We start from the raw sequence: 15,618 nt of genomic DNA on the forward strand, positions 1-15,618 counted from the left end.
ACATCATAACTACGTAGTATGATGGACTTCAGTGCCTGCGCAATGTGTAACCTGTTCACACTGGTGCAATTGGACCAGGTGTTTTGTTAATATGATTTATTGGGTTAGAGATTTTCTTTCTTCACTGTGAGTTGTATTGTGTTGGGGGGAGCACTGAGGGAGCTCAACCAATCTCATTGTACATATGTTGTGCATTGACAAATATTTGAATATATGAAGAACAAATACTAAATGTTGCTTTTTCCCTTTACTGGAAGTCTGTTTATGCAGTAAGTGATTAGCCATTAGACTAGACTAGACTAGACTAGACTAGACTAGAGCAGAGCAGAGCAGAGCAGAGCAGAGCAGAGCAGAGCAGAGCAGAGCAGAGCAGAGCAGAGCAGAATTCTTTATTGGCCAAGTGTGATTGGACACACAAGGAATTTGTCTTGGTGCATATGCTCTCAGTGTACATAAAGGAAAAGATACGTTCATCAAGAATCATAAGGTACAACACTTAATGATAGTCATAGGGTACAAAACAGAACAGGATAACATAGGAATATGTCCGGCATGCATATGTATGGCATGCTGGTCTGACAGTCATGGATAGAAAAACATTACAGAGGGTGGTGAGGACAGCACAAAACATTGTGGGCTGTCCCCTGATACCACTAGATGAGATTGCTAGGGCTCGTTGCCTTAGAAGAGTAAGGAAAATTCTCAGGGACGACTCTCACCATGGCCATCACTTCTTTACTCTCCTACCATCGGGGAGGAGATATAGAAGTATAGCCAGCTGCACAAATAGGCTGAAGAACAGTTTTTATCCGTGGGCTGTCAGACTCCTGAATGAGAAAAAACATCATAACTACGTAGTATGATGGACTTCAGTGCCTGCGCAATGTGTAACCTGTTCACACTGGTGCAATTGGACCAGGTGTTTTGTTAATATGATTTATTGGGTTAAAGATTTTCTTTCTTCACTGTGAGTTGTATTGTGTTGGGGGGAGCACTGAGGGAGCTCAACCAATCTCATTGTACATATGTTGTGCATTGACAAATATTTGAATATATGAAGAACAAATACTAAATGTTGCTTTTTCCCTTTACTGGAAGTCTGTTTATGCAGTAAGTGATTAGCCATTAGACTAGACTAGACTAGACTAGACTAGACTAGACTAGAGAAGAGCAGAGCAGAGCAGAGCAGAGCAGAGCAGAGAAGAGCAGAGCAGAGCAGAGCAGAGCAGAATTCTTTATTGGCCAAGTGTGATTGGACACACAAGGAATTTGTCTTTGGTGCATATGCTGTCAGTGTATATAAAAATACATTCATCAAAAATCATAATATACAACACTTAGTGATATTCATAGAATACTAAATAAGCAATCAAATCATACTAGGAAACTAAATAAAACAAAATAAATCCTAAAGATACAAGCAACAAAGTTATAGTCATAAGTGGGAGGAGATAGGTAATAGGAAGGATAAGAAGAATAATAGTAATATTATTTTAGTAAATAGTTTGATAGGAATCTTAATGTTGACTTCAATATACATTGATAATATAATTAAGAAATAATAATGACTTACTTGGTAGCAAAGGTGTTGTAGGAATTGTAGGGACCAAAGTGGGTTCTGGATAAATGCTTTCAGCACAGGCTCCATTTAAAAGCCCTATATCATCAATGGCAATATCATACCAACCTGGTCTTTTAAAGGCTTCAAAAGCAACCTATAAACAAATGTTATGGAATGAGAAAACAATAATGAATGGATATTTTTATTATGGCCACTGACATTAAAAATCAAAATGAAGTAAAAAACAAAACAAGATAAAATATTACAATTGGTGGTGGGTTCATCAATGGATGAAAAAAAGCCTGCCTAATTTTCAGGCAGTGTAAAGAGATTGAATCATACTGATCTGTATGATTCTGTACAGGTGTTTCCCAAGTGTTTTACCAGGTGAGAAATTATAAGGCAAGCCCTTGATTCCTTAAATTGGGAAAAGTATAGCAGTATATGAGCCTCAATAGCATACTGAGTCTCAATAGCATCTTGTTCATAGGGCTAAAATTGCAACCCATAGGGATCTTTTAATATTGGCTTACCAAAACTGGTGTGTGGATTGCAGTGAAGTTTGATAAGTTAGTGCTCTTTGGAATTTAGAAACAGTTAAAAGGTAAAGGTAAAGGTTCCCCTTGCACATATGTGCTAGTTGTTCCCAACTCTAGGGGGCAGTGCTCATGTCCGTTTCAAAGCTGAAAAGCCAGTGCTGTCCAAAGACGTCTCCAAGGTCATGTGGCCGGCATGACTAAATGTCAAAGATACATGGAATGCTGTTACCTTCTCACCAAAAGTGGTTCCTATTTTTCTACTTGCATTTTTTATGTGCTTTCAAACTCCTAGGTTGGCAGAAACTGGAACAAGTAACGGGAACTCATCCTGTTATGTGGCACTAGAGATTTGAACTGCTGAACTGCCAACCTTTTGATTGACAAGCTCAGCGTCTTAGCCACTGAGCCACGGCATCCCTTTTTAGAAACAGTTAGGTGGTATAAATATTGGCTTATAAAAGGGGGCTTGACTACTGAGAAAAGCATTTGCTTGCTCTATTTTAAGTTTAGTGATAAATTCAGATACATAATTAGGAAGAAAATTGAGAGAAGCATTAATTAATCAAATTTGTATTACCGCCTATTTCATGATAAGTTCATCCAGTATCTTAATTAGACATATTTTTATTTTTTCAAGCATTTAAAAACATGTTTATAATTTATAGAAGTAATTATTTTATTAATATTATTAATATTAGCACTTTTAAATAGCTTTTATTTCTACTATGCTATCGATGATTATGCTGTTTTGGAATGCTTTTGCTATTGATATCATTTGATGTTTCATGTTGAAAAAGAAATGAAGTGATCTGTACACTATTTGGAACTGTTGGAGGATGTATGAGAATGCAGAAACAAAGCATTAATATCTATTGCCCATTGATTGATCCTGCATATTTTTATTCAGTTGCTATTTCAATATCAACTCAATCATGCTATGAAGGAGATTGATTCGATTCCTTTTCAATGATGGTTATTTTGTATAACTTATTTTCTAGGAAAAAAATCCATTTAAAAATGGCACATGGAAATATTTTGCACTTACCCATTTTTGGTGTTTTGAATTCATTTCCTAACCACTAAAATCTGAAATATTAAACCTATAAAAATGCATAACAAGAAAGAATAATTCTTTATATTTCTAACACCTTTTATGAGAAAGGGCACTTAGTTCAGCCCAATAGCTTTTTTAAAATCCAATATCCTGCATGATTAATGATGTGGGGAATAGAAGGTGGATTGAATATGTACATCCTACATTATCTGTAGATATCTGATATATGAATATCTCCTACGTTGTTTCATTATCTGTAGGTTTGCCCAGGAACATAGATCTTGATCTTTGTATATTTGCTGATCAGTGTTTTTTTCACTTATGCAAACATTTTGCGCTCTTATGATGATTTACACAATCTGCTAAATATTCTGCATCAAAACAGGTTTTGGGACTCTCGCCAGTCATGTATACTTTAAATATTCATGCTAGATGAGTTATGTGAAAAAGATTGAGATTATTAAGAAATAAATAATCATTCTATATTTTTGCAGCTATTAGAACAAGGTTGGGATTCTGTTTATTTAGAATCTACCTATTAAATGACAATGAAAACATGTCTTAAATTGGAATTAAGTATTATAAAGAGAATGGACTATTAATATTGCATTATTATTTTATATATGGAACCTAAGGTATCTTTGTAAAATATGAATGCATATAAGTAAAATTGATGGTGTATATTATGAGAGCATTACCAACTTATTTTTATTACTAAGCAACAATATTTTATATCAAGTAATATGTTTCACCGAATTCAAGAAAGCTTATGTTTGAATTAAGATATTTTAGATTATATTTCTAAATGAAATTCAGGTTTAGGCAATTTCTTATTTTATTTTAATTAAAATAAATGTGTTTGGCATATTATAAAACAGAATATCACCCTTTGTTGATATCTTAATTCTTTTATAAATAGACTTCTTAGCATTCATAGAAAATAAAGATGCTAGGTGATCAAAAATTCCTGATCTATATGAATTTTTTAAAAAAAAGATCAAAGAAAGAATGGGCAGAAAGTCTGAGTATGTGCCATTTTATCAACTCGCCAAAATGGATGTTTGCAACTGGTTCTTTGCACTCTGACTCCTATTATGTTGAATTATTTTGATATGGTTATAAAATTCTAATTATTGGGCCAGAACATTTGCCTTTCTGATACTAATGCAAATAGCCATAAGTTACTAATTTTAGAATTGCTTTGTAAGGGATTCTACTTCCCTTAAACAAATCTAATAAAAATTCAGATTCAGATATTATTTGGAATTATTTTTTTCTTGCTGACAGCACTGTTACCAGAAATGTTGGGAAGATGAGATACACGTTCTGAAAACATTTGAGCCAACTCAATTGTTCAGTACACAGAAGATGAAGAAAAAAAATTCTCCTGTAGAGGATTCTGATGATTTATCAGTCACATTTGGGCAATAATTTATAAACCACACATTCCCTTTAGAAGCCAAGTTTGACAAGGCAAGTATCAAGTGGTAGAAGTATTAGTTGGGGATATAAAATCCCTCTATGACACCAAAAACCTAGGAGGCAGAGGAAATTATTGAATGCACATCAAATTATTTTCAATTGTATGTTTATTTCATTACTCTGCTAATTACTCCACCTAATTCTCAATTAGTGAGACAACTGCCAAAGGCAGGAAAAAAACATTCCAATAATAATTTTAATTGCCCAAAATACAGCATAATATATATGCATGCTATCTGATATTGTTATTTCAGCACTATAACTGTGAATGCATGTTTGTGTATGAATGCTGAAAGAAGAAGAGAAATGATAACAAAATGAAGACAATCATAATTACAAACTCTACTGAACATGAATATATTAACATACTTTAAATTTAGATGTTTCATTTAATGTTATTTGTCCATAATTCCAATTATTTCCATAATTTCCTTCTTTGTGGAAGACGATCTTTTGACTGTTATCATCATATATAATTTTAATATTTAGACGGTACACCTTAATACCATACATGTGATACCTAAATGAAAAGCAAATTTCATAAATCATATAATATCTTATTAAAGTGAAGTCTACCCAGTGACTATTAGTCTAACTTCAGAAGAACATGCTCTATCAGTAGTAGATGGAATTGGGAAAAAATGGCTTTTATGAGTGAATTCATCTAGGCAGACATGATTTTCGTTCTAAATTGCACCCCAGTCTGGACAAATGGTAGAACACTTAATGTCCTTATTATATCTAGGTCTATCCTGCTTTCCTTGACCAAACCAGGCTCTTCCACCATTTATTTATTTAATTGGTTAGTTGGTCAGACCTTTTCTTATTTCCGCTTCAGATATTATTATTTTTTTTTTTTAATTTGATTTATATGCCGCCCTTCTCCGGAGACTCAGGGCGGCTTACAGTGCATTCAGCAATAGCCTTCATACTTTTGTATATTTATACAAAGTCAGCTTATTGCCCCCACAAACTGGGTCCTCATTTAACCTACCTTAGAAAGGATGGAAGGCTGAGTCAACCTTGAGCCTTGGAGAGATTCGAACCAGCAGTAAATTGCAGGCAGCTGTGTTAATAACAGGGTGCTTTAAACCACTGTAGTACCAAGGCTCTTGGTATATTAGATAGATATTAGAAAGATTTTTGCTCAGAAATGACTATTAGGGTTCTGTAAACTCTATCTTCAAACAAACAAACAAACTTTTGTTTACCTTGTCTCAGAAATGTTTAAGATTCTTTCATAATTTATTTATTTATTTATTTTATTTATTTATTTATTTAATTTTTTATACCGCCCTTCTCCCGAAGGACTCAGGGCAGTGAACAGTCAAAATAAACATATATATATAAAATGTGAATAGAAGCAATAAATAGTAATTAAGTCAATTTGGCTTATCAGTTAAGTTAAGATCTTCAGAATAAAATTTACACAATTAGGAAAAGGAAAGAAAAAAATAATTATAATGTAGAACTATAGCCACTACATGAGTCTTTATTCACATAATATAAAAAATGCTTGTATATTAAATTTAGGGATTGGTTTTCAAATACATCATTTTCTATAAGTAACCAAGTTGCACATCTTGTTTTCTAAAAGTTACCAAGATGCAGATACACAGGTAGTATTCAGCAGGTTCTGACAAGTTCTGGAGAACTGGTAGTGGAAATTTTGAGTAGTTCAGAGAACCAGTAAATATCACCTCTGACTGGCCCTGCCCCCATTTATTCTCTGACTCCCGAGTCCCAGCTGATCGGGAGGAAATGGGGATTTTGCAGTAACCTTCCCTTGAAATGGGGAGGGAATGGAGATTTTACAGTATCCTTCCCCTGCCATTCCCACCAAGCCATGCTATGCCCACCAAGCCATGCCCACAGAACCGGTAGTAAAAAAATTTGAATCCCACCACTGTGCAGATAGGATATTCTTGTTCAGCAATCCATCCATTTATTTAGGCAGGGATACTTCTTCCCCTTCCACAGAATCTTTCTATGGGCTTTGGGTATCCTCAGTACTCATTTGTAAAAACATTTTCTTCTTCCCCAAGCTTTAAATAATGTCTATTTCTACAAATCATAATAATTTATTATTATATAAACAAAATATTTACTATACCAGAAATTTAGGCAGTATGCATCTGAAATAGGGTCTAAGGGTAAGCTAAACATTTGAGCTCTCAATATTCTGCTTACACGAATTATTGGTGTCGAAATATAGTAGCCTGGGGAAAAAAAATCAAAGTAAAAATATATAAGTGTATATGCACTTATTGAGAGATATAGTATGGATTTCTGATTCTTTATGAGTTAAGAAAGCATCCTTTTAATTTAGACATGAGTCAGTGATGGTAATGCTGCTGCTGATTTTATTTTTATCCCACCTCTTTTTATATTCGGTCAGCTTATTTTTTAAGCCTACTGTTAACAGGAAGGAAAGCAATTAAATAAAGAGAGAAAGAAAGTGAGAAAGTATATGCATTTATAAATACACACATACACTTAAGCAATATCTTTATGAAGTACATGTTTGCCAGGATTGCTAGAGAAGTCACTATAGATAAATGTCAATTTTAAACAGCCTTTGCCAACAGGACCAAAGGTGAGAACTTTATTTTTATTTTTATTTTTTATTATTGTCAATTCAGTGTTGTTCTACTCTGAAATGGTTCCAAGCCTAAATATGTATTTATGTATTTAACCAATTTTTCATCCTGAATTATAGCCTAGTTCAGGATCCTATGCAACAAAATGTGGTCTAGAAAAATGTGTTGCAATAGAAATAAAGTGAGGAGGGAAAAATCCCAATTACCGTATTTTCCGGCGTATAAGACGACTTTTTAACACATGAAAATCTTCTCAAAAGTCGGGGGTCGTCTTATACGCCGGGTGTCGTTCTCCTGTAACCAGGCAGACCAGCCCGAAAAGCTCTGACGAGCCTTAAATGGCTCTGGCGATCCCAGCTCTGACGATCCCAGCTCTGACGATCCCAGCTGAGTTCCCTGAAACTCAGCTGGGATCGCCAGAAACCACGTAAAAGGAAAAAAGTTTTTTCCCTTTTACTCTGAGGATCCCAGCTCTGACGATCCCAGCTGAGTTCCCTGCAACTCAGCTGGGATTGCAGAACCATGGCTCTGATGGTCCCAGTTCTGACGGTCGATCCCATCCCAGCTGAGTTCCCTGCAACTCAGCTGGGATGGCCAGAGCCATGTAAAAGGGAAAAAGTTTTCCCCCTCCAGCTTGCTTACCTCAGCTGCTAGTCGCAACGCTTGCCTTGCTTTGCTTGCCTGAATCTATTCAGGCAAGCAAGCAACTCCCTGCCTGCAATCAAGCAAGGAGTTAGTTGTGGACTTCAACTCCCAGAATTCCTCAGCCAGCAAAGCAAAGCTGGCTGAGGAATTCTGGGAGTTGAAGTCTACAAGTCTTAAAGTTGCCAAGGTTGGAGACCCCTGTTCTATTGGGTAAGTTTTTCCCCCCTTTGGGAGCTTTAAAAAAAATAGTCAATTGGGGTTTTTTTAGTTGTTCTTTTTTAGACCTAGCCATTTAAAGTTTAGGAAGTTTTAAATTTAGCTTTCATATAAAAATAAAAATAAAATAAAATAAAACAATATTTGTGCAGCTTTCTGAGATTTAGTGTGTTTCTGTAGTGTTTCACTCCAACTACACAAACACACAAAATCTTACAAAGCTGTATGTGGAATTTTGTGTGTGTAAAGTGTGAAAGTTGGTTTTTTGGACTTTTTGTGGCTGTGTGAGGTTCCTGCTTGTTGCAGGGGCCATTTTGGGTCTAGCACAGCTGCTTTTACATTGTGGGTGAGCCAGTTGATGTTTTTTAATTTTTATTTGGTGTGCATTGGAAGAGGGGCAGTCTTATATGGCGAGTATAGCCCAAACCCTATATTTTAACAGGAAAAGTTGGGGGTCGTCTTATACGCCCAGTCGTCTTATACGCCGGAAAATACGGTAGTAATGGAATTGAAATGCTGAATGGTCAAACCATGAGAGGCTGTCAGGATGTAGCCTACAAGAGTCTGGATATTTTACAGTTGGAATACATCAAGCATCATTAAATTAAAACTATGCTTAATAAAAAAAATACCCATTCTGCAAAAGATGGATGGCCATACAAATTAAATCAAGTGAAATAAATAGCTATTACTGTATTTTTCGGAGTATAAGACGCAGCGGAGTATAAGAGTTTTTTGGGAGGAAAATAAGAAAAAAGGTGATTGGCGAGTGGATCGGCCTCCCGGAATACTCCCAATCAGCTGTTCCCAGGGGTGAATTTTAGCAACAGGTTCGTTGGTTTTGAGTTCTGTGCCTTGCTTTATTTTCAGCCTCTGAAACTTCTGAAACTCTGTTTCAGAAAAAACTTTTTTTCTGCCTCTCAAAGCCTACAAGACAGAGCTTCAGAAAAAAAAGCTTTTTTTTTCTGAAGCTCTGTTTTGGAGGCTTTTTTTCTGAAGCTTCTTTCAGAGGCTTTTTTTCTGAAGCTCTGTTTGGAGGTTTTTTTCCTGAAGCTTCTTTCAGAAGCTTTTTTTTCTGAAGCTTCTTTCAGAGGCTTTTTTCAGCCTCTGAAATCTCTGTTTGAGAGCCTGGGCGGGGCTATATTTGAAGTATATGTAGATTTTCACCCTCTTTTTTGAGGAAAAAAGGTGCGTTTTATACTCCAAAAAATATGGTAATTGAATAATTAGTGAATTTCTATACTGAATTTCTGTACTGAAATTTCTGTAAGAGACATGTGTTTTTCTAAACCTACCACAATAGTAATGGAAGACTTTGACCATGTCCTACTGGAATTCAATAAAATGCAAATACAAGCATAGAATATAATACAACTACTGTCTTAAATTTTAAAAGATCTGATTTTAACAAACTCAGAGAGAGCCTAAAACAAATCTCATGGATTAAAAATCCTAAAGGCCAAAACAACTCAAGAAGCATGGGAAACACTGAAAAATATGATCATAAAAGCCCAGTCCAACACAATACCACCAAAAAAAACCCCCAATAAATCCAAGAAGAAACAAGCATGGTTACATAAATATATCTCTGATACACTGAAAGACAAAAAGGATAAGAACAAAAAAGGGAAAGAGGGACACATAACTAAGACAGAATATCAGAAGATAGCCTGAATCTGCAAAGATGAAGTCAGGAAAGCAAAGACTCAGAATGAACATAGACTTGCAACAAAAGTCAAAGACAAAAATCAAAGACAAAAAGGTTTCTTTCAATATATAAATAACAAGAAAAAAGTCCAGGAAACAGTCAGTCCACTAAAGAGTGAAAATAGCAAGGAAGTAACAGGCAGTAGAACGAAAGCAGAACTGTTTAACTCATTATTTGCATCAGTCTTCACACAAAAGGAAACTATTGCCCAACCTACCAAAAACATAACTGTAAAAGACAGACTAGAAATAAAAATTAAAATAAGTAAGAAAATGGTAAGAGAACACCTGTCTGACTTTGATGAATATAAATCACTGGGACCTGATGGATTTCATCCTAGAGTTCTGAAAGAACTGGCAGATGTTATCTCAGAACCATTATATCATATCTTTAAAAAATCTTGGAGCACTGGGGAACTACCAGAGGACTGGAAAAGAGCTGATGTGGTTCCCATCCTCAAAAAAGGAAAAAACAAACAAACCCAGGAAGCTGCAGACAAATCAGCCTAACATCAATATCTGGGAAAATACTGAAAAAAATAAGCCAAAAATAGATCTGTGAACATCTAGAACAAATAAAGTTATAACTAGTAGCCAGCACAAGTTTGTTAAAAACAGATCATGTCAAGCCAATCTTATTTCATTCTTTGATAAAGTCACTAAATTAGTAGACCAGAGAAATGCTGTGGACATAGTATATTTAGACTTCAGCAAGGCATTTAACAAAGTAGACCACAACCTAGCTAAGCTAGAAAAATGTGGCATAGACAGCATCACCACCAGATGGATTTGTAACTGGCTGCCAAACCATATTCAATGAGTAGTCCTTAATGGTACCACATCCTCATGGAGGGAGGTAAGCAGTGGAGTACCACAAGGTTCTGCCTTAGGCCCAGTACTCTGCAATATCTTCATAAATGACTTAGATGTGGGAATACAAAAAGAACTCATCAAATTTTCAGATGACACTAAACTGGCAAGAACAGCCAACACACCAGAAGACAAGCTCAAGATCAAAAAAGATCTTGACAGACTTGAACAATGGGCCCTATCCAACAAAATGAAATTTAATGTGGAAAAATGCAAAGTTTTACACCTGGCAGAAAAATCCAAAGGTACAAGTACAGATTAGGTGAAACCTGGCTCTAAAACAGTAACTGTGAGAGGGACCTTGGAGTCTTAGTGGATCACTTAGACATGAGTCAGCAGTGTGCAGCAGCAACCAAAAAAGCTAAAACAATCCTTGGTTGTATAAACAGAAGCATATAATCAAAATCATGTAAAGTATTAGTACCACTTTATAAAGCCTTTGTAAGACCACACTGGAATACTGCATCCAGTTTTGGTCACCACATTACAAAAAGGATGTTGAGACTTTGGAAAAAGTGCAAAGACCAACTAAAATGATTAAAGGTCTGGAGGCTAAAACATATGAAAAACAGTTGGAGGATTTCGGTTTGGCTAGTCTAGAGAAAAGAAGGACGAGTAAGGACATAATAGCAGTATTTCAGTATTTGAGAGGCTGCCACAAACAAGAGGGGGTTAATTTATTTTCCAAAGCAGCAAAAGGCAGAACAAGAAACAATGGATGGAAACTAATCAAGGAGAAAAGCAACCTGGAATTGAGGAGAAACAGTGAGGACAATTAACTAATGGAACAGCTTGCCTTCAGACTTTGTGGGTGCTTCATCACTAGAGGTTTTAAAGAAGAGATTGGACAGTCACTTGACTGAAATGGTATAGGATCTCCTGCTTAAGCAGGGGGCTGGACTAGAAGACCTCTAAGGTTCCTTCCAGCTCTATTCTGATTCTGATTCTTTGATATGTTCAATTTAAGCAGAAGAAAGAATATAAAATACTTCTATTGTCTCCAAAATACATTAAAATGGAAACCAACAACAATAATTGCTTTTGCACACAGTATTTCTTACCTGATATATTGTTAAAGGTATGATCAATATCTGGACCAGTTGTAGTAGGAAAGTTAGGGCCCTTAGCTCTCTCCCATTCATTGTAATCCATTATATGTTGAATCCAGTAACAAAATCCATCTTCAAAAGTACAGTTGATTTTTTCATTGTCTTCAAACAAAGTTGGAGTAAAAATAATAAAGTAAACAAACTGAAATTCTATAATGCATATCCTAATTATACCCAGAATCAAGGGATTACAGCATCATAAAAAGAAAAAAAATCCTGATTATTATATTTTGATACTGTTCACAAAATAATTTTACTTATGGTGCTTTCTCTGTGAAAAGTCCCACTTTGAAATTAGTTTAAATGATATTTTGAAAAAAACAAAATTACTTGGATATACTATAGAAAACATATATGTATGATAAATTGTTAGGTTTCCATATCCATGGCATTTATGTAACAACTGGTACAGACAGAATGACAGCATTTAGTACCATTGTTACAATGAGTTGGACATCCTTCTGAAGCAATGGCTGTTCCACATAAAACAACTAGCCATGCACTCTGCCCTTGTAAGATGTGCATAGTGATATTTGCTTGTCTTATTTATTTACTTTTGTCACAGCCAACACTGCTGGAAAAAGACTTGTCAGGCGAACAAAAGACAGAGCGCTTAAGCCATGAAGTATAGCAAGCATCACATAAACTGCATGCATCTACAGCTGACTTTCCTCTCAGAAGTCAAGATGATGCATCTTTATTTTTTAAAGTAGCAACCCTGTGAGTCTGAGGCACATTAATAACTAGCCTAATTGCCCAATATATTACCTCATTGAAAGGAACATGATCCAGGACTCCAGAATACCATATTGGTTTTCATGTGATATTATCACCAATGAGCTGAAGCATTTGATTAAGAAGAAAATTACAGAAACCAGATAGCAATAAGAAAGTGATGGTAGAGATCTCAATGGGTAGTTGTATGGGATAAAAAAGGATCTGTTCCTTTGTAATTTTAAATTACACAGTTGACTAGCTGTTGCACACCAAGGAAGCTGTATGCTATAATTATATTTTTCAAACAGTAGCCATAGCTCTATTTTGCTGTAGTGCTGAAATATAAATTACAAGGATACTTACCAGTTAGCTCACTTGTATTGAATGCAGTGTAGATTGCATTAAAACCATTAAAGTTTTCATGTAAACTTGTGACAAATTCTACAGTAGCTTTATCAGAAAAAATATAAACTGTTACAGGATTAGAACCTGAGATGTGAGCTAAGAACAAAAAACATAATGGAAAAAAAATATCAGAATGGAATAATATTATACCGATTCAAGTAAAAGTGAATCAATTGATTTTGTTCTGTGGAAAGTTGATACAATACTATATTTCTTTCAATATATAAACATCCTTTCATTAATGCTCGTGCTTTTTAGTAACAATTTAAATCAAGCGTATCTGAACTTTCAATAGGATTCTAGTCACAACAGTCAATTGCAGCTAATTTAATGAATTTAAAAGTAAACAAATCATTATATAAATATAAGTAAACTCTGCCATCTTCACACAAAAGACTGAGGCCTTATTATGTCTACTGGTTTTCCATAGCTATCATTCCGTGCAAAGAAAATATTTCAGAAAGTGTGTGGGATGGATTTTGTCTATGAAGGTTTAGATGGTGTGATGGACTACAGTGAAGTATCATTTTTTAAGGACAGAGGGAGCAGAAGTGGGCAACACAGTGCTGGACTTGAGTCAGAGGAAGAGATTTAGGATAGTCACTCTCTAGAATTTTCCTAGGTGTATCTGTTAGGATAAGAGTGGTATAGGTTTCATCTGGCAAGATTTGGTCTACGGGGTGTAAGCAAATAAAGAATTGAAATTTGGTTGACTTGTTTTATGTCATTCTGTGCTGGGCCTGACAGTAATTATTATTTTTCTAAAAAAATCTTGAAATATGTAAAAAAAGAAAAAGAAAATGTTAAATCCCCCCCACCCCAAAAAACCCCTTATGCTTCAATACTTGCATTTGTCATATAGGGCAATAAAAACTGAATGTATTTTGTCCTACATTCAGTTGAATGGGTAAGTACACAAAAATCTTAGAAGAGTATAAACACATTGCAAAGCCTGAATGAACATCTGATTAATAATTATGTCCCATCAGTCAATGATAACATGGACGAAAAATTTTGGTGCACTTTTCTAATTAGTCCAGTGATCTTGATGCTGGTGATCCTACTCTATTTTCTTCCAAGGTTTCCATTATAAACTTTTCAGGAGAACTAGGTTTTCATATAATGTTGCCATAATATGATAGCTTAAGCCTAGCCATTTCTACTTTGATTAAGAACTCTGGATTGATCTTCCAATATTTGTTTTCTTGACTATTCATGATATTCTCAGACCTGACCAACACCAAATATTCTTTCTATCCCGCTTCTTCAAAGTCCTTAGAATACCTATTTCTATTCAAATCATAGGGTTCATTTATTTTTAACATTTAATTAAAAAGACATCTTACCTCTTAATATCTTTGTTGGACCTATACCTTCATAAATACTTAGAATATCCACAAACTCTTCTGTCTCAAAAGCAGTGAAGTTAATTTTGATAGATAGGTGCTTCTCCATACTAAAAGAAAAACATCATGAAAGATGCCATATTAATGATTAGAAAATCATAGCTGTATTGCAGACTTGCGACAATGTGAAGTGAAATTTTTGTTACTACTGGTCGTTTTTAGTTAGGTACCTGCAACAGAAAGTAGGGAAAAATCACTTTCCTGAAAAAAAATCTCACCACACATACTCAGCCCTATCTGAAAATGCTTCTGAAAGTCAGAGTGCTCTGCTGAATAGAACTGGTTAGGAAGCATGTCAACTAAGAAGGAAAAACCCTTTCCCTGTTCTTGTCTATCTATTCAGTCAAGTCCTTTAATTCTTCCTGGAACATTTTTAGAATGAATGGAGGAGGAATCATCATCATCATCATCATCATCATCATCATCATCATCATCATCATCAGGATCCAAATTGTTGAGGATAATATGCTGACTCTGTAAACTGCTTAGAGAGGGCTGTAAAGTACTGTAAAGCAGTATATAAGTCTAAGTGCTATTGCTATCAATTACCACACCACCACCAGTTTCAGATTGCTTCGTTAAGATTCAAAGGAAAAGGAAAAATTCCACAGCAATGGTTGGTGAAAGTAGGCATTGGTGCACAATTTGATTCAGAGCCTATTCAGTTTACATCAAATGTCTGTGCTAGGTTTAAATTTGAGAATAAGTATGTCATCATTAGGAACCCAGACAGTTGAATGATGCAGGTATTTGATGCAGGTATATTCAGGACTAGATGAATAGCTTCCAGATGTAATCATAAACATTTTAATTTTATATACTTGCTAAGTTTCTTGCTTGATACTGCTGTTTATGATACTTGGACAAACTTTTGTGTGGCTTATTTTGGGTAGTGAATTGATTACCATTCTCTAAACTTGGTTGTATATGACTACTGCTTCTGGATTTCCAGCCAGAATAGTATGTCACATCTAGAAATACACTCCAAGGAGACAGTCTCTTTTCCCCCAATTAACCAGTAATTTTGTAGGTTTGCTAAGGATTATTATATTCAGTGCAGCAATTACTTAGGAGGGATAGAAGCTTTTATCAGAATATAATAATGGTTCCAAATCCAAACAGTGGGGGTAGCAATAAGACCTGAATCTGATATAAATTTATATGAATTTCAGTGTGTGGTAAAAAGCTCTCTATATAACATTTTTGGGGTAATTTTCTAAGGTCATAGATTTCTAATTTTCAAAAGAACTATCTATGGTTATCTTCTATAGAAGGCAAAACATACTTCATATTTTCTTTATTTAGGC

General features: G+C 35.0%; 1 protein-coding gene across 1 annotated transcript in view; it reads right to left on the reverse strand.

Annotated features, from left to right (window-relative positions):
- TMPRSS15 (transmembrane serine protease 15) overlaps positions 1-15,618 on the reverse strand; it is a 68,361-nt gene that overhangs the window by 35,523 nt on the left and 17,220 nt on the right. Inside the window, exons 9-14 of the mRNA XM_034418667.2 lie at positions 14,252-14,361; positions 12,864-13,001; positions 11,736-11,885; positions 6,750-6,855; positions 5,006-5,156; positions 1,574-1,715 (exon numbers count right to left, since the gene is read on the reverse strand). Of these exons, the coding sequence (XP_034274558.1) occupies positions 1,574-1,715; positions 5,006-5,156; positions 6,750-6,855; positions 11,736-11,885; positions 12,864-13,001; positions 14,252-14,361 (797 nt within the window). The remainder of the gene's footprint in view (positions 1-1,573; positions 1,716-5,005; positions 5,157-6,749; positions 6,856-11,735; positions 11,886-12,863; positions 13,002-14,251; positions 14,362-15,618) is intronic.

This window comes from Pantherophis guttatus, chromosome 5 (genome assembly GCF_059756535.1).
Source record: "Pantherophis guttatus breed Tessera chromosome 5, ASM5975653v1, whole genome shotgun sequence".
NCBI lineage: Eukaryota > Metazoa > Chordata > Lepidosauria > Squamata > Colubridae > Pantherophis > Pantherophis guttatus.